Source organism: Lemur catta, chromosome 21 (genome assembly GCF_020740605.2).
Source record: "Lemur catta isolate mLemCat1 chromosome 21, mLemCat1.pri, whole genome shotgun sequence".
NCBI classification, from domain to species: Eukaryota; Metazoa; Chordata; class Mammalia; order Primates; family Lemuridae; genus Lemur; species Lemur catta.
In genome coordinates, this window is record NC_059148.1 from 28440821 (window position 1) to 28458683 (window position 17863).

General features: G+C 65.5%; 1 protein-coding gene across 15 annotated transcripts in view; it reads right to left on the bottom strand.

Moving 5' to 3' along the window:
- Window positions 1-1910: 1910 nt before the first annotated feature.
- NCOR2 (nuclear receptor corepressor 2) overlaps window positions 1911-17863 on the bottom strand; it is a 187252-nt gene continuing 171299 nt past the window's right edge. For 4 of the 15 annotated variants that reach the window (XM_045535005.1, XM_045535001.1, XM_045535003.1 and 1 more), the window contains 16 exons: window positions 17249-17603; window positions 15984-16205; window positions 15192-15443; window positions 14231-14380; window positions 13983-14108; window positions 13700-13892; window positions 11737-12278; window positions 10678-10827; window positions 10315-10460; window positions 9774-9952; window positions 8813-8962; window positions 8109-8257; window positions 7390-7443; window positions 4695-4919; window positions 3577-3756; window positions 1911-3072 (listed from right to left, as the gene is read on the bottom strand). In XM_045535005.1, coding sequence (XP_045390961.1) covers window positions 2891-3072; window positions 3577-3756; window positions 4695-4919; window positions 7390-7443; window positions 8109-8257; window positions 8813-8962; window positions 9774-9952; window positions 10315-10460; window positions 10678-10827; window positions 11737-12278; window positions 13700-13892; window positions 13983-14108; window positions 14231-14380; window positions 15192-15443; window positions 15984-16205; window positions 17249-17603 — 3255 coding nt within the window. In that variant the 3' untranslated portion in view covers window positions 1911-2890. The remainder of the gene's footprint in view (window positions 3073-3576; window positions 3757-4694; window positions 4920-7389; window positions 7444-8108; window positions 8258-8812; window positions 8963-9773; window positions 9953-10314; window positions 10461-10677; window positions 10828-11736; window positions 12279-13699; window positions 13893-13982; window positions 14109-14230; window positions 14381-15191; window positions 15444-15983; window positions 16206-17248; window positions 17604-17863) is intronic. The other 11 variants (XM_045535010.1, XM_045535007.1, XM_045535006.1 and 8 more) reach the window with 8 other exon arrangements.

Sequence of the window (17863 nt, forward strand, 5' to 3'; positions counted from 1 at the left end):
CCAAAAGCAGGGTCAGCCAGGGAAATACAAGAGCTCTGACCCCCAAGGGGTCCCGTCTGGTTTGAGACAAGTGTAGCTCGTGCTGCGCTAACATATTCCCAGAGAACAGAGGAGATGGAGCAAGACAGTGAGTTCTTAGAGAAAGTAATGCCCCAGCGGGGTTTTGGAGCATGTGTAGGAGTTTTCCAAGGAGACAGGGAACAAGGGGGCGGGACGACCTCTTTGGGGATTTAGGACCGACTGGGAAACAGAGGGGACCCTCTGAGGGCAGCAGGAGGCCGTGAGCTCCCCCTGTACCCTACAAACGCCCCCGTGTCGGGTCTGGGCCGCTGGCTGTCAGAGAAGACACGCAGAGCTACCAAGTGGGGCCAGCTCGGAGGCACAGAGACGGGGCTGGCAGAGATGACCGCGGGGGCTGAGGCCTGTGGTCCCCCCCACACAAACCAGGTCTCACCGCAGCTGAGAGGGGCCGACACCTGACCGCCCGGGTTCCCGGTGGGGCAGGTCTGAGCCCCGGGGGAAGGAGGCCCCGCCCACGGCCGGGCCCTGAGCCTGCCCCACACTGCCACCTGCCCGCCGGCCTCGGAACTACAGCCGGGCGCCAGGCCTGGCCCTGTCACTCATCGGGCCCACTGCAAAGAGACCAAGGTCCAGAGAGTGCCCAGAGCAGCCCGAGGCCACGCAGAACCCGGCCACAGCCCAGGGGCCACACGCAGGACCCGGCCACAGCCCGGGGGCCACATGGAAGACCCAGCCACAGCCCGGGGGCCACACGCAGGACCCGGCCACAGCCCGGGGGCCACATGGAAGACCCGGCCACAGCCCGGGGGCCACAAGCAGGACCCGGCCACGGCCCGGAGGCCACATGCAAGACCCGGCCACGGCCCGGAGGCCACATGCAAGACCCAGCCACAGCCCGGGGGCCACACGCAGGACCCGGCCACGGCCCGGAGGCCACATGGAAGACCCGGCCACGGCTCAGAGGCCACGCAGGACCCAGCCACAGCCCAGGGGCCACACGCAGGACCAGCCACAGCCCGGAGGCCGGGCCCCGCGTGTCCCAAGGGTACCAGTGAGGCTGAGTGAGGCCCGAGGACACAGTGGCCTCCGCCGCCCTCCAAATCCCGTGGCACCAGTCTCCCCAGCGCGGGAGGAGAGGCCAAAGTCAGACACTGCCTGAGGGCAGGGACCCCTGGCCGGACGCCGTGGCCCTGCTCCCAGCCCCTCGGCAGCTCTGGCGCCGTTTCCGGGTGGGCCGAGGGGCGGGACCCGGGCTGCCTGCGCCCGGAGGCTGAGGGACGGGGCTCGGGGGAGAAGCTGGACCCCAGAACCCCGGGGTCCCCAGGCTTAGCACGACTCAAGGGGAAGAAGAGCATGAACGCCCCGCTGTGCAGACGGTCCCCGGCTCACACCGCCCGCACCGAGGGGCAGGGCAGTGCGCCCAGGGTCCCTGGCAAAGAACCGTGGCCCGAGGCTCTGAGACACGCACACCAAGACCACAGAGGTGGGCGGGCGGCTTTCTCCGCCCAGGCTGTCGGGGGTTGCGCTCTCCCGGCTCTGCTCAAAGCAGCCGTCAGAGCAGAGGGTCCATCTGTTCCTTAGTGTGATCGCAGCACGCAGGGGTGACGCGAAATCATCTCACGGCCAGAAACTGGTGGGCCTTTCAGACATCATGGGTGTGAGTACCTGTGCTCACCACAGGTGTGAACATCCGAAACGCCCACTGTGGGTGTGACTATTCGGTGCCCTCGTGGTGACATCCTTACCCAGGGTGTACATACTGACCAAGGGGACAAGCCCCTGGTGAGTCGGGGGCATACAGCCTGGCCCTGCAGGGTCACACTCCCGTCATCCCCCCAAATCCCGCCACCTGGCCGCCCAGCCTTAGGTAGAGAAGAAACCTTGGTAGCTCGAGTATAATTCGCTTTTTAATTAGAACGACGTGTGTAAATGACAGAACACCACAGCCTTGCGCAGACGGCGGCCACAGAATACGCGTCAAATTCATTCTGCCCAAGGAGGGAGGGAGGGAGGGAGGACGCGGAGGGGCTCGTGGGCCGGTGGCCTCGCCCCTTGGTCCTGTGAACGATGGGGTCGCCGACTGCCAGCCTGCACACGCCTCGACCGGGAGCAGAGGTCGAGCACAGCAGCAACACTGGGTTAAGTCCCTCCTTGCGTAAAACATCTGAATTAATTCATTGAAGGTATCAAAAATATACCCTGTAAACCAATACATCATTTACACCTGCCTTTCCTTCCCACCGCTGCGGCCACGATGCGTGAAAACGACAGTCCGGTTCCTCGAAGCGTCCACTCGCCCCAGGCCGCACCCGGCCCTGCAGTCTGCCCACCTGGCCCGACTCGGCTTCCAGCGATCTCGGGGGCTGGGGCAGCCGTGGGGACTGGAGCAAGCGCGCCGGGGGCTGGACAGGGCGTGTGTCCGTCTGTCCAGAGCGCTAAGCGGGACGGGAGGCGGAGGGAGGGTGTGGGGGCTGCGAGCTCAGTTTAGACTTTGGTTCCAAATGCATTAGGGGGAGGCAGTGGCATGGAGGTGCGTGTCGTCCTGCTTTGGGTCCCTGGCCGCCCCGGCCACCTGCGTGTGGCTGCCACACGCCTGCTGCGCCCCCTCCCCGGCTCCCTCCCCTCCCCTCCCCAGCACCAGGTAAACATCCCCTGAGTAAGGTCACTGCACAGGGCCAGCCCGGGGCGGGAGTCTTAGTTAAGGCTTTAGACAGGCAAGGATGCCGGCTCTGGACGGACGGACGGACGGATGCGCAGGCGGACTCAGGGGCTCCTTCCTCAGCGGGGGGAGTCGGCGGCCGCCCCACTCCTCCCCGGGCTGCTCCTGCCACTCGCCGGGGCCTGGCGCCACCCCCCACCCCGTTCTGAGTCACTCGCTGTCAGAGAGTGTCTCATACTGTGAGCAGAGCAGGGGCTTGGGCTCCTCGTCCCAGGCGTGGTGGGGGCCGGCGAGGGGGCCGCTGCCCGCGGCGAGGCCCGGCGGGGGCGGGGAGGCCATGACACCCGCCTGCAGCCGCATGATCAGGGGGTTGTAGGGGAACGGCGTGGAACCTGCGGGTGAGACGGGGAGAGGCCCGGGGCCTCTGTGAGCGGCGCAGCCCCCGCCGGCCCCTGCCCCTCACACCGGGCACTGGGGCCTCGGCCCCCGGCCCCGCTGCCAGCCCAGCCCCTTCTAAGTCTCAGAAAATGTCTCAAAACTGCTTCTACCACTTCCACACCCATCCGAGGCCCTGCCGCCTCGCGTCTGGACTGCAGCTGCAGCCTCCACGCCGTCCCCACGCTGTCCCTTCTGTCTGTTTTCCTGGAACCTCTGTGACCCGGCCCCTGTGCACAGCCCCTGCACGCTGTCCTCCTGGCACCTCTCGGACCCTCTGTGTGCTCTCCGGGGAGCCCTAGTGGCACCCCCTCCTTCCCTCCGCCCGCACCCCTGACCAAGCATCCAGACCCCAGCCGGCCAGGCCCGGGCCAGCACCTGTGAGCTCCGCACGCAGTAAGTGCTCAGGTGCTCGGCCCCCGGAGGCTCCGCGCCCGGCCCTGCCCCCGCCTGCCGCCCACCTGCGGACGAGGGCCGGTCCTCCCACACGCGGTTGGTGAGCGGCGTCCGGCGGTTGCAGTCTCCCTCCGAGTGCACCGAGGACACGGAGGGCGGTCGGTCCCCAGACGCCAGGCCCGGGGCCGGGGACTTGGCTTTTCGGCTGCTGGGTCTGCCAGAGACCTTGGTCTTCCCGCCACCACCTGCAGGGGGACAAGGTGGGAAGGGGCTATGTTGGACCCTGAAGACGGCACCAACCCACCCTGCGGCGGGGCAGCAAAGGCGGCGGCGGGGTGGGGGGGAGAGGGGAGAGGCCCTGCCACGGCCCACGCAGAGGGAGAACGTGAACCCGCCTGCCCCGGCGGGAAGCCAAGGAGGTCGACCAGACGGCCAGCCCCAGCCGTAGCCTGGAACCTGGAGGTCGGCTCCTCTCGCGGGGTGGGGGGTGGGGGAGGGCTGACGGTTCACAACACGCCCTCAGCCTGCCCTGCAGCCCACCCAGCCACCCAGGGGCTGCGACCCTGAACGTGAAAACCGGAGGCCCCGTGCAGACAAGCCAGGACCCCCAAGCCCAGGCCTGGCCCCACGTACGGCCCAGAAACTTATTTGTGGCTTCAGCGTCCCAGTCGGACACCTGGCCCCAGATCTCTTTGCTCGGCTCCTGCTCTGAAGCACAGGGTGGGGACTGGCCCCTCTGGCTCCTGACCCTTGGGGTGACACAGACACCAGGCTCCTCCCCGCCAGGCCCGAGAACCAGCTGCGGATGCCCATGGTGGGCCCACAGGTGCAGAGCCCACGGGCCCGACCACTGTCCCCCAATCCACACTGCATGGGTGGGTCCCGCACTCCAGCCTGGGGTCCCTCCCCGGAGACACAGACGGGCCGGGCCGGCCCCGCGGGAGGCAGGCGGGGTGGCGGGTAGCGGTGCTCAGCCTGGTGGGCGTGGGGGCCGGGGCGGGGGGTGCAGACACGCGGGGGTGCCAGCCCAGCTTCCGATTAGCCAACTCCAGAATGAGGTCAAACAGGCACAAAAATCAAGTCACAAGCTCCAAAGCTCGAGGGAGGTTGTCAGAGGCACGCGCAGGAGGGAGGATTAATGACACCGGGGAGGGGACAGACGGGGGCGGGGAGGCCTGCAGACCTGGCGAGGTGAGCGCGTGGTCGCTCCGTCCGTCAGCAGCGGTTATGGGCATAGCAGCGGGCAGGCTGGCACTGGCATTCAGAGCGTTAAAAGCATTGGCACTGAGCGGCGGGGGCTCTTCCCAATGGTCATATTTACCCATGAGTGCCTTTCTAATAATGGCCTCCAGCCCCATGTTGGTGCTGGCATGCTCCTGCACCGCCTGGCTCCTACAGGTCATGAGGCCTGGGAGAGAGACACACACACACGGGGACGGGAGGCGGGAGCCGGGGCCACGGAGAGAGAGGAGGGAGAGACACGGAGGAGAGAGAGAAATACACAGTGAGCACATTTCGGCAAAGCAACACGTTCACCTCCCGGTCCCGCCCGCCGCGGGCCCCTGCTGGGTGGGGAGGTGGGCGGCTGGGACCCAGGAGCCCTCGGGTGCTGCCGGGGAGGGGGCTTGGGGAGGCACGACACCCCCGGCCTCATTCCTACTCTGTCCCCTGGGACAGCAGACGTCCCCTCGGCACCCCCGATCCCAGCCAGGGACGTTTGTGTTTTTTTTTTTAAAATTCCAAGTGGCCATGACGACAGGGACGGGGGTGGGGAGTAGAGGGCTGTCCTGTCTGGGGAAGGGGCTGCTGGAAACTGGGACGAGCCAGAGCTAGGGGCTGCCAGGGGCTCGGGGAGGGGACCCACAGAGGGACAGTGACCTTGAGGCCTGGGTCTCGCAGCCTGCGGCCTGCCCCCCACGCGGGGCCCACCCAGGAGCCAGGAGGAGAAAGAGCAGAGACGGACGGTGAGGGGAGGGTCGTAGCCATGCAGTTACGTGCGTGCAGGGGACAGGGTGGAGGCAGAGACAATCACATGACCCCGTGGCCCGACCCTGGCCGGCCCCGCCACCCACCACCAGGACAAAGTGGTCGAACCAACCAGCCGGCCCTGAGCAGACGCTTCCAGACTCCCACTGTGCCGTCCCAGAAGCCTCTTGATGTTCCATTTACCAGCTGTTCCACCCCCCACCGAGAACTGCCGGGGACTCCTGCAAACCCACCCCGCCTGGCCCGTGCGTCTCTCCGTAATTTTGGTGAAACCAGACTTTGCTGTCAAAAGCTCCCAGTCAATTGCATCCCGTTCCCGCCTGGCGAGACTTTCGCGCATCTTAGAGCTTCCGCTCCGAGCCAGTGGCAGGAATACAAAGCGGTCACGCCGCGCGCCCCCCAGAACACACGCCTGTTTGGGAACTGCACCGACGCGAGGCTGGGAGTGACGCAGCTACTTTGAAAACCACGTTTCCGTGGCAACTGCTGCCACCGCCTTGCTTCTCTTTCCTCCCTTCTGGTTTCAAACGCCTTTCTACCCAGGACGGGCACTACGCCTTCTTCGCGGTGTCCCGGCTACGTGTCACCACCACTTAAAAGGTCCCAGCCGCGTTCGTCAGGCAAAAGCGAGATTCCAACAGGGCTGAGCGCCGGACCCACGGCAGCACCACCCCCGCGCCCTTCCCACGGTCACGAGGCTGTGACTCGGGGCAGCTGGCCCAGACGTGACGGATAAAGGCAAGGTCTGACACAGGCTAAGCAGCAAAGACCAGGGCCTGGAAACTTGGGGGGGTTTTGTGGACTACACTGCTTTAAAAAAATCACATGTGACTTACACAAGAGCATTAGCACAAATCGTCACTGTGCCACTCCACGAATTTCTACACACACAGACACCTGCGTGTCTAGCACCTGCATCAAGATTTGCATCATTCCGGAAATGCTCATTTCCAACCATCTTGTTTAGACCCAGTTGCCTCCTTGCCATTGCCGGAGCCTCTGCGAAGCCCCTGGTGTCTAGTCCCTGGGCAGACGGGGGCTCCCTTGCCGGGACCGCCACGTGGGGGCCCCGATTCCTCGATAGGACCCCAGTGACTGGCCTAGGCCCTCCACAGTCCCAGGGTTCAAGGCCCAGGAACGTCCCCCGGGAAGGTCAGCACACCTCCCCACCCCCCTCAGGCCTCAGGCTTCCCGGAAGGACCAGCGAGTCACCGAGCACATAGAGGGACACCCCGGCTCCTCAGCCCCGCTGAGCAGCGTCAGTCCGAGTCTGCTCTGGGACTGGTTACTGCCCCCCAAGACCCACCCACGCACTTCTCCAAAACCCCACGAGGACAGAGGCGGCGGGAATACACAACAGGGCCCTCTGAGAGGAGGGGGGTGAAACCCAAGGGCCCCTAAATCCAAAACGTCACGTAAGTCTTAAGTTTCAGCTTCAAAGCGCGTGCCGACTTCACACCCTCCCTGCCACCATCTGCGTTTGATTTGGAGGTGGCGGGAAAGGGCCCCCGCTCACGGGCTGGGATTTCCAAGTCAAATGGAAGCTGCGGCTGGAACACGCCCAGGTAGGCCCTGAAGGTCGCATGCCCGAGCCCAGGCCCCCCAGCCCCCGTCTCCGTCTGAGACCCGCCAGTGAGCGCGGCGTGTTTCCAGGTGGGGGGGGGGGTGTGTCCACCTGACGCTGCACGAGGGACCCTAACCCCGGACAGAGACCCCTGCCCAGCGAGGGCTCCTCCTGCCCCGGCCCTGCCTGCTGCATGACGCTACGTCCCGCCGCGGGGTTAAGTCGAGACCAGACTTGACCCAGGAAAGGTTCCTTGTCCCCGTGAATGGCTGGGGTGGGGCGGGGCGGGGCGGGGGAGGGGCGGCTGCCCGGCGGGCCGGGCGGTTACCTGCTCCGGTGATGGCCGGCATGTTGAAGATCTCGGTTCCGGGCTGGCCGATATCTGCAAGGAGGGTGACAAGGTGGGTGAGGCCCACAGGCCCTGGGTCCTTGGAAACCGCCTGCCCCCGTCACCCGGGGAGTCGTGTCTGTCTCAGGTTCTGATGCGGGGGGCCGGGGCGAGGCCTGAGGTCTGCGTTGCTAACCAGACCCCGTGGACCACGCTTGGCCAGGCTCTGGGGCCACCAGCCTGTGACCCTCTGCAGGCCCGGAGGGGAGACACCCCCACGATCTGCCCAAGCTCCCCCGGTGGACAAGGCTTCTCCAGGCCAGGGGCCACGACAGATTCTCCACTCACTCGCCCCGGGAGCTGCGTGGGCACCGCGCTGAGGACAGGGAGCAAGGCTAGGGGTTCACGCCCAGTAACCGCATACACGGGGCGAAGCTGCACAGGCAACGTGTGCTGCTGATGGCACGACCCGGTCCCTGGTCCCCAGTATTTGTTCAAGTATTCACTGGCCGCCTACTGTGTGCTGGGTGCTATTCTAGGTGCCACATCTTATGCCAGAAAGACCAGCTAATCGAGAGACGGTCCCAGGGCTCCTCACACGTGGGGTGGGGAGCAGGGGCAGTGTCACTTCGCTTTGGAAGGTGCCCTGCGGCTCTCTGTTGCCGGGTGGGCCTGCCACTCGCAGCCCTGTGCCTCCCGGGGGGTGGGTGGCCCCTTACTGTATTCCGGCTCGTTCCGGTTGTGGGTGTTCAGCTTCTTGTTGATCTCCTGCTTCTTGGACTTGACCATGGCGGAGTTGCTCTCCGTCAGCTTGCTGAAGAAGGCTGGCGGCTGGCCGGTGTTGCCTGGAGACTTGGAGCCCATCCTGCTGCGAGGAGCAGAGCCCCGGTCAGCCCACACGGCACTGCGCTTCCACGCCTTGATGACAGGGAGCTCGCCCCTTAGCAAGCTTCCCCCACCTCTCCCACCTGTCAGGAGGCCACACCTCCTGAAATCGTCACCGATCCCGGACGCAGGGGGTCTCAGGAGCCCCCCACTGTGGTGGGCCACCCCTGAGCACCTGCTCCAGCCCGGCCCTCTGAAAGAGCCTCAGGAACTGACACTGGGTTCGGACTGTGCCCCTCCCACGGCAGCCCGGCCTCTGTCCCTGCCCCCACCTCAGCCCCACCCCTAGTCGGGTCCAACATTTAACCCGTCGTTTCTCAGGTCTTCAACAGGTGCCAGGACAGGGGCACTGAAAGCTGCCACGGAGGTGCCCGCCGTGAGGGTGGGGGTGTACCACTCACCCCCGAATTTGTGAAGTTTGCTTAGCAGGGCTGAGACCGCCCAGCTGAGCCCACAACCTCGGTCTCCCTCCGCATGGCACGGCGGTGGGCCCAGGCCAGAGCTTGCCACGGGCACGGTGCGGGTGCCAGCCAGGTACCTGGGCTCCGTCTGGTCCCCGTCCCGGTACAGCAGCGGATACACAGCACTCCGGGGGTGGCCCGGCTCTGTCAAACCCTCCGGCGGGGACACAGGTTCAATACCGTCCTCGCCCCCGGCCAGGACTGACGTCTTGCTCGGCTCTGGAGACCTGGATGGAGAGAGGGTCCCGGCTGCGGTCAGAGGCCCCCTCCCGAGGAGACGCCCACGCCTGTCACCCTGCCCACCCCCCGCCCCCCGTCCGTGGACAAATCGTAAATGTTTCAGGCGTTTCAGACAAGTGGTCTCTGCCACGCATTCATCTCCCAGAGCCCCTTACAAACATACATTCACCTTCAGCTCATGAACTGTATGAAAACTGGCAGTCTGCTGAGCCCCGCTCTGAATCCTGGTCATACACCCACGCCACGTACCCCTGTCCCCCAAGGACATCGCGCTGTCTCCCCACGTCCAGCCTCATGTGTGCCCCCCACCCCCCGGTGGAACACCGGCTCCACTCCAGAGCTCAGGGCCCTCCCCCCCTCCTGTCCTGACCCCCGAGGCCCTGGGGTTGAGCAGGGTGGGAGTGTGCATGAGTGTGCGTGTGTGTGAGTGCATGTGTGTGCACGTGTTGAAAGCCTGCTCCCCAAACCACACAGCTCTGCCACTGACTGGCTGTGTCCCTGTGGGCAAGTGAAAGCACTTCTCCAGCCTCAGTTTCTCCATCTGTGAAATGGGCACAGTGCCGCCTGTGCTGGTGGCTGTGAGAGCCCAGTCAGCTACACATGGTGTTCATGTGGGTGCCCGGGACCCTCCGAGCGTGACCTGGGCAAACTCCCTGCCCCTCCCAGCCTCCGTTTCTGGTCTGTGCGGTGGCTCCAGTCTGGCCTTGCGTGCTGCCCACCCGTCCCCTGCCCTGAGACAGGCGTGTGACAACGAGCTCCCCAGGATGCCCAGCGAGAGGCGCGCCTGCCCCCGCTCACCTCTTGCCCCCTTCGCTGTGGGGGGAGCCGCGGGCCGGGGGCGGGAGGTAGAGCTCGCTGGGCGGGCGGCGGAGGTCCAGGACGGGGCAGCTGGCCCCGGGGAAGGAGTAGAGGGGGGCGGGGAGGGGCGCGGGCAGCTGCTGCGGGTGGTGCCGTGTGTAGTCTTGCGTGATGACTTCCTGCGGGCCGGGGTGGGGGAGGCGCGGGGTCAGGCGGCAGCCCCCCCTGCCTGAACCCTCCAGGTGGTGGGGGCCGGGCCGGGCTTCGGGGCAGAACCCGGGCTCCGTCCTGGGCGACTCTGGGCCTCCCTGGCACGTGCACGGGGGTCGGGGCCTGGAGCCCCCGGGTGAGTAGGATGTGACCGGCCGGGTTATTTCACAGACTTTTAGACACTACGAAGGTCCCCGCACCCTTGCAGATGGGGGTCCCAGGCGCCCCGGATCTGGCCAACCCCGGCCACCCCACCAGGACAGAGGGGCTGTGCGGGACCCCTCCCCTCCCCGGGCCTGTGACGAGGAGGGGGCAGAGAGCGGGTAGTTACACTGATGTGCTGTGCCAGGGTGACCACCCGCTGGTGACCTTTGACCCCCGGGGCAGCCTGCAGCAGCGGGCTGGACGCGGGCTGGCTCTCGGGCAGCGGCCGCAGGTTTGGGAGGTGAGTGGCCTCGGTGCCAAGCTTCACGGGGCCTGCGGGCAGAGCGGAGCCGGTCAGGGTGTTGGGTGGGTGAGAGGTGCCTGCTGGGCTGGGGCTGCGGTGCTCCAATCCCAGCTCTGGCCCTTCGAGCCAAGGGACAGGGCTGACCCCTCACCCCTCGGCACCTCAGTTTCCCTGTCTGCGAGGCGGGACAGTGACTGTCCTTGTCGGGTGTGGGGAGCCGGGGGTGCTGCGGCGGGCGGGCAGTACCTGGCTGCTTGGGCCGCAGCTCGCCCTCCGGGTGGCTCTTGTCGAGCTCCTCGAGGTGCCGGGGGAGCCCCCTGTCGTGGGTGAGGCTGGGCGAGCTCACGGGGCTGACGGGCTCCACCCCGTCGGGGCTGTAGCTGCTGCCGTGGTAACCTGCAACGGGCGGGGCCGCATCAGGCCCGCGGGCTCCGGGTCCCAGAGGCAGAGCCGCCCCCCCACCCCGCCCGCCACACCGGCCGGGTCCCCAGGGGATTGGATCAACCCAAGCTGGGGGCCGGGTTTGGGCCCCCAGAGAGAGTGGGACACAGAGAGAGACAGACCCAAGAGCCGGAGGGGAAAAGGGACAGACAGAAATGGATTCAGGCTGTGGGGGCCGAGCGGGGCCATTTCTGGGGAAGGAGGGTGTGGGGCTCGTGGCTGGGAGGAACACAAGGTCCCTGGGGCCCGGCCTGGGCCGCAGCCTCCACGATCCCCGGCCCCACAAAGAGGAGCTGTGAGCCGGGGCCATGGCAGGGGTGGAGACGGAGGGCCCTGGGGTACACAGGCCGGGGCATCCCCAAGACTCCCTCGAGACGAGGAGGGATGCCAGCGTCAGAGCCCCGGGCTGCTCCGGGGCGGGGCGGGGCCCTCCCTGCACCGCCTGCCTTGACCGAGACTGTCCCCGCGCCCCGGCAGGCAGACGCCGGCGGCGGAGCCCTCCGCAGCCCCGCTCCCGGCTCCCCCGACGCAGGCACAGAGGGGAGAGGCAGTCGAAGTCAAAGTCACAGATCCATTCATTAAAGGAAAAAAAGCAAAAATCCAAAAACAGGAAAAAAAAAAAAAAAAAAAGGAGAAAAAGAAAAAGAAAACCATGACCAACGAGGTGCAAAGGATGAGCTGCCCCTCGGAGGGCATGGCGGCCGGGGGTCATCAGAGCGTGCAAATCGACGGAGACGGTTTCCAAACGAAATACCAAAACCAACAACAACAAAAAATAAAACGGGGGGAAAAACAAAAACCAGAGATCTGAAAATATCTTTAGGCCACAGACGGGGTGGGCGGGCGGCGGGCCGGGGGTCTTACCATCTCGAGGGGAGCCGTTGGCCAGCGAGCCGCCTTCTCGCGCCCCTTTATCGTGAGCGATTTGACGCATGATTATCGCGTCTATGAAGGTGGCTGCTGTCAGGGTGGTCTTACCCAGAGAACGGAGTTCCAACTCCTGGATGGAAAAGGGTTTACTTTGAGTCTTTTCCCGGTGCGGGTCGGCGGCCGAGGCGGGCGGCGCTGGCTGGTCCGGGCTGGCGTGGCGCGGTGCGAGGCTCTTCGCCGGGGCGCGGGCGATGGCCGTGTGGCTGGAGCCGGGGGGCGCGAGGGGCCGGGGCTCGGAGCCCTTGCTGGGGGAGGAGGCGGGCTCCAGCGCGGAGCGGGCCGGGGGCTTGGCGAGGAAGGCGGGGCCGGGGTCCGCGCGGGGCCGCTCGGGCCGGGCAACCCGGGGGGCCTCCTTGGGCAGCAAGACAGGCTCCATGAGTGTAGGGTAGACCCCGTCCAGTGTGCTGCCCAGCGGGCAGTGGGTGGCAGGCGGGAACGTGGCGGCCGGGCGAACAGGCGAGGAGGTGGAGGCGGACCTGGGGGAGGAGAGAGGGGCTCAGGCGGCTGCAGGAGGCACTCCCTCACTCCAGCACCCTCGGTGAGTCCCCGTGGCCCTGGAGTAACCTCCACATTCCCTACTGCTCCCAGAATAAATCGGCCCTCCTGACTGTGACTGCAAGACTCTGTGGCATGGTTTTACCTACTCCATTCGTTCACTCATTACAACATTCCAAAACTTTTTCTTGAGCAACTAATAGGTGCCAAGCTCTGTTCTAGAGTCTGGGAACACAGCAGCCCCCAGAACACGTGAGGCCAGGTCCTACATCCTAGCTGAGAAGGCAGACCACGAATGCCACACACGTCAACCCCCCTTCAGAGTGGCGACTGCTCGAAAGCAGTGAGTCGGGGTTAGAGAGAGAAGGACAAGCGAACCCAGGCAGGGTGCTCGAGGGTCCCTGAGGGGTGCGCAGGAGCGAGCTGGGCCCGCGAGGACACGTGGGAGACACACGAGCCACGGGCACAGCAGGTGGGCAGTGAGGCTCCCCGCGGGGACGCTCCCCTTGCTAACTGCCCCCCTCAGCATGGCCAGCAGGAATGGGCTCCTTTTTCCCACCGGTCCCCTGACCGGCCGCCGCGGGCGTAGAGCAACAACCGGTTCCCGCACATGCCAGCGCCCGCCAGTCCCACGCTAACCAGCTGGGGGCTCCTGCTCCACGTGCCTGCCGGGGACAAAGTCAGGGGACAAAGCCCACTCTTTCGAGAAATGACCTCGCTTTTCATAATTGGAATCGTGCTGGGGTGTGATTTAGGGCAGGCAGATAGCGGGTGGATACTGTTAGGAACAGAAACTTCCCTTTGGGAGAATAAGATGCCTCCAAACAAGGTCCCAGGGCAGGGAGGGGTCCTGGGGAAGCCGCTCTGCCCACGGCCCTCGGGTGTGCGTCACCAGAGGGGCCTGGGGGGTTACGTATGGGGGCTGGGGAGCCCCTCCCACCTTCGCAAACCTCAGGACTTTGCCTAGGCAGGAGGGACCCGCCTCCCCCCACCCCCGCAGGCCTTGCTAAGTGTTGGGAAGGACCCGGAAAGTCTCTCCCCACGGCCCTCAGTCAGTCTGTCCTCCCCACGGACCCCATCCCTGAGCCCAGCGACCCCCACCCGCTCATCCTCCCACCTGCCCAGCCTGGGTCTGTCCCCTGGGCCTCCACGCACTCGTCACCCCCCCACCCATCTAACCCGACACCCACCCACCTAACCCAACCCCCCATCTATCCATCCTCCCACCCACCCACCCACTCACCCCCTAACCTGACCACCCATTCATCCACCCCCTCGTCTACCCCACTCCTCCAACCCGACTCCCCGCCACCCATCAACCCCTCCACTACCCCCGGGTGGGTCACGGTTCTCACTGGTACTCTCCTTCCATCTCGCCCGCCCCCGCGCCAACCTGGCCCACCTCAGGACCGTGGGTGTGCTGGGCTCCACAGAGGTGATGATGCCCTTGACGCCCGCGTTGTGCAGCACGCTGGGCCTCTGCTGGAGGGCGTCCTGGGTCCGGGGGGAGATGGGCGAGTGCTGGTGGGCGTGGGAGTGGGAGGCGGGGCGGCTGCTGCCCCCACCCCCGCCGCCGCCGCTGCTCTGCTCTGTACCTGGTGACAGGCTGCCGCGTCAGAGGGGGCAGGCCTCACGTGGCCCACGGGGACCCCCGGGACTTGGGGCAGGGGCCCCTGATGCCCTACCGGGTCTCCAGATGGGCGCGTGCTCCACCGTCGTGGCGGACGTGAGGATGGACTTGTCCCGCTCACGCTCACGCTCCCGCTCCGACGAGGATGTGGTGGTCGGCTTTGTCAAGTGCGTGGGGCCTCCTGGGAAACCCGAAGGCGGGATCAGTCAGCCCAGCGGCCAGGAAGGGCCCGGCCCCGTCTTCCGCCTGCCCAGGCCCCGCTGCCCCGCTGCTGTCTCGCCCGCCAGGAGGGCGTGGCGCTACCTGGGGAGAGCGGGGAGCTGCTGGGGCGGCTGCTAAAGGGCTGGGGCGCGGTGGGGAGGTAGGCGAGGCGGTCCATGGCGGTGGCCGGGGTGCCTGGCGTCGGCGGCACCAGCACGGGCAGGTGTGGCACTTGGGACAGGTCGATGATGCCTGCGGGAGGGGCAGGAGGGGGCGGGCCGGGCGTGAGCCGCAGGGAGGAGAGGGGCCGGGCTGCCTCCCGCCGGTCCGTCCCCTCCCGGGGAGCACAGCCTCCCCTCGCCAGAACCCGCTCCCTCGCGGCTCCCAGGACCCTTTCTGGACGCTCCCGTCCTCCGGTCCCACCTCCCCTTCTGCTCCCCAGCCTGAGAAGCGGCCGTCCCCGCAGCCGGCTCCCCGGTCACCTTCTCGGGCCTCTTTGCTCTTTCAGCCTCCGAGCCCCACGGAACCAATCCCTGTACTCAATCCTCACTGTTCGAAATACCTAGTGCGACTCCGCCTTCTCCACCCAGGCCCTAACTCTGACTCGGTCACTCCAGGAGGACATTCCGGAAGTGTTTTGGGAGGATGGCCCTCGAACACGCACACGCAAAGCAACCACAGGCTGCTTACGAGTTAAAGGAAGCAAAGTTCCGACGGCGTCACGTTTTGATGTTTTTTTAAACTCTCAAGTCTGCCGTACGCCAAGAACACGCACAAGTGCACGCCTGCCACGCAAGCAGCAGGAGGCACACGCCACGCAACCAGCTGCCAGACGCCGGCTGGTACCCACTTGCACGCACAAATTCGCACGCGCAGCACGCACGACCCCACGCCCCACACGCGGGTCTGGGGAGCTCCCGGGGCGCTGATGCAACCCGTTAAGGTGACCAATTCCGGCCACCTCAGTAAGCACTTGGGCACGCGCATGTCCTGGGGAACAAGGCCACGCCTAGGCGGTGCTGACCTAGCCCCGCACCTGCCCAGAAGGGCCTGCCCCACCCACCTCGAGGGCCGGCGGCGTAATTGAGCGCCAGCGAGGACTCGCGGGGCGACAGGCCCCGCAGCATGTCGGCTCGCTGGGCCATGGCGGTGGCCGCGTTGTGGTGCATCTGCTGCGAGGTGATGTAGTCGTTGATGATGGTCTGGCGGTTCTCCAGAGCCGCCGTGTCGGGGTAGCCGCGGATGAGGTACGGCGGGTACAGGTGCGGGTAGGTGGGGTTGGGCGCCAGGTGCCGGGGCAGGTAATAGGCAGCAGCTGCCGGGAGGAGGGAGTGGGTGTGAGGCCGGCTGCATCCCCCATGTCTGCCCCCTCCCCTCCGACAGCCTCCCCCGGGGACACGTGTGTCCCCCCAGAGCACACTCCGCAAATCAGAATCCAGGCTTCAAAGTAGGAAAACATCTGCTCCCCGACACAGGGGCACCCGAGTGCAGACCACTAACACACCAGAGGAACACAGCCTTTTAAAAGCCTTTCAGATCATGTCCATTTCGGAAATGCACACTCAAGGCCTCATTTGATAGTTGAGATTTTAAAGGCACTGGTAAGTCCCGCGGGAAAAGAAAACCACTGAAAATGTTTACCCCAGCATGTCCTTCAAAATGCTAAGAGAAATTTCTGCTCTAACTTAAACTCGTCATGATAGCATCGCTGGGTCTGCCCATCTCCAGGCCTCGTTTCCCTGTCCCGGGGCACCTAGCTGTTGGTGCCCGAGTCATCATGGGCTGATGCCGATGAGGCCAACCCTACGTAGGGCCTCCCCACTGCGGCAGGGCTCTGCGGGCCCAGGGCAGTCACCTGCGTCCAGAGGGATCCCGCGGGGGATGGAGGTGGGGTCGAAGGCCAGCGGGATGTGGCCGCGGTACAGGTCCACGCCGCTCACGCCCCGCAGCAGGTGCTCGTAGGGCGAGATGGGGTGCGGGTGGTGCTCGGGCACGGAGCTGTGCGGGGACTTGGCGATCTCCCGGGGCGTCGACGTCAGCTTTCGGTCCTGGGACGCCTTGCTGGACGAGAGGCTGCCTGCGGGGACGGGCCAAGGGACACGGCGTCAGGCCTCTGTCCTCGCCCCCCGCGGGGCTGCGCGGCTGGAGCTGACAGGGAGCATTTGAGGGAGGGTCCCGAGACCCCAAGGACCAGGACTGTCCCTTCACTCATTCATTTCGTTCACTTCCTCAATTCGCCCCTTAGTTTGTTTTCTCTTTCATTGACTCATTCACTTCTGTTGTGTAGTTTTTCAAAATTCATTCATTCTTTTTCACTTGTTCACTGTTCATTCATTCATTCCCACTAATCAAACAGTATTTATGCAGCTTTGACAATGTGCCAAATATTGCTGGAGAGCTGGGGTCACCCCTGTGAACAAAACAGACAAAACCCCCAGCCCCCATGGAGGGAGACAGACGGTAAACTAGTAAACAAATGAGAATTTCAGAGTGAAAAACGTTTTGAGAAAATTTTAACGTTGGAGGGGAGGTTGGTCCTGAGACGCCTCCCCGAGGATGTGACCTTTGAACAGAAACCTGAAAGAACCAGTCGAGCGGAGACCTGCCTTCACCTAATCCACCGAGAGTAACAGGCAGGGGACGTTTCGGGCAGAGGGGACAACCCGGCAGAGGCCCCGAGTGAGGACAAGCTTGGTGCGGCCCAGGCACAGAGAGAAAGGAGGCCCATGTGGCCAAGTCTGGGGGAGGGGACGGCAGACGGGGCCCAACACACAGGCTGCCCCAGGCTGGGGCAAAGAAGTTGGATTTTTCCTACGTGATGTGCTCAGTTGCCAGAAGGACGGAGTGGGGAAGGGGAACAGCTTGCTTTACGTTTGATGAAAGGATCTGGCTGCTGTTTGCAGAGACCGTAGCAGGGCTGGGAGCGCCAGGTGCAGAGTCATGGGGTGTGGGGGGCGCCAGGTGCAGAGTTGTGGGGTGTGGGGGGCGTCGGGGGAGAACCCTGCATCGGAGGCAGGGCCCACAGGTGTGGGGGCGCAGCCCCGTGGGCACTGTGATTCCAGCCTGAGCTCACAGCAAGGAAGCTTCCAGAGACGGTGCTCCCCACCGGGGCCCACTCACCCTCCTGCAGGCGCGGCGTGGGCTCCCGCGTGGTCACGGGTGAGCCGCGAGGCAGGTGGCCGGCGAAGGGCGCCCCGTGGTCCTCGTAGGCCAGGGGGCTCTGCCGCGGCTTGCCCAGCTCAGGCACGATGACCGGGGCTCCGCGTGCGATGGAGCCCCCCGAGGTGCTGGCGGCCCCCGGCCGGCTCTTCAGGGTCTCTTCGTAGCAGGCACGCTCCAGCGCCCGGGCGTCGGCCAGCACGTCCAGCGGGTGCACGGCCGGGAAGGTCCGACCGGGGCTGCCGATGATGGAGCGGACGTCGTGCTTTTTGGAGCCAGCGGAGGACGAGCCAGTGTCGTACTTGAGCGGGGTGCCCTGGGGCAGAGAGGGGGTGAGCTCCAGCCTCGGCCCTAGATCTCAGACCGACTATGAAACCTTTCTGAGCCTCAGTGGCTCATCCATAAAATGGGGGTGATGTCTGACGCCTCCAGAGGCAGGAGACAAAGGGCTTTGCGAAACCCCAGAGGGCACACTTGTCACTTTCCACCCCGCCTGCCCGGCCAGACCTCCGGCCCTGGACCCCAGAACTGCCCGGGAGCTACAGACGGGAGCAGAGAGTGTGGCAGTCACCCCTC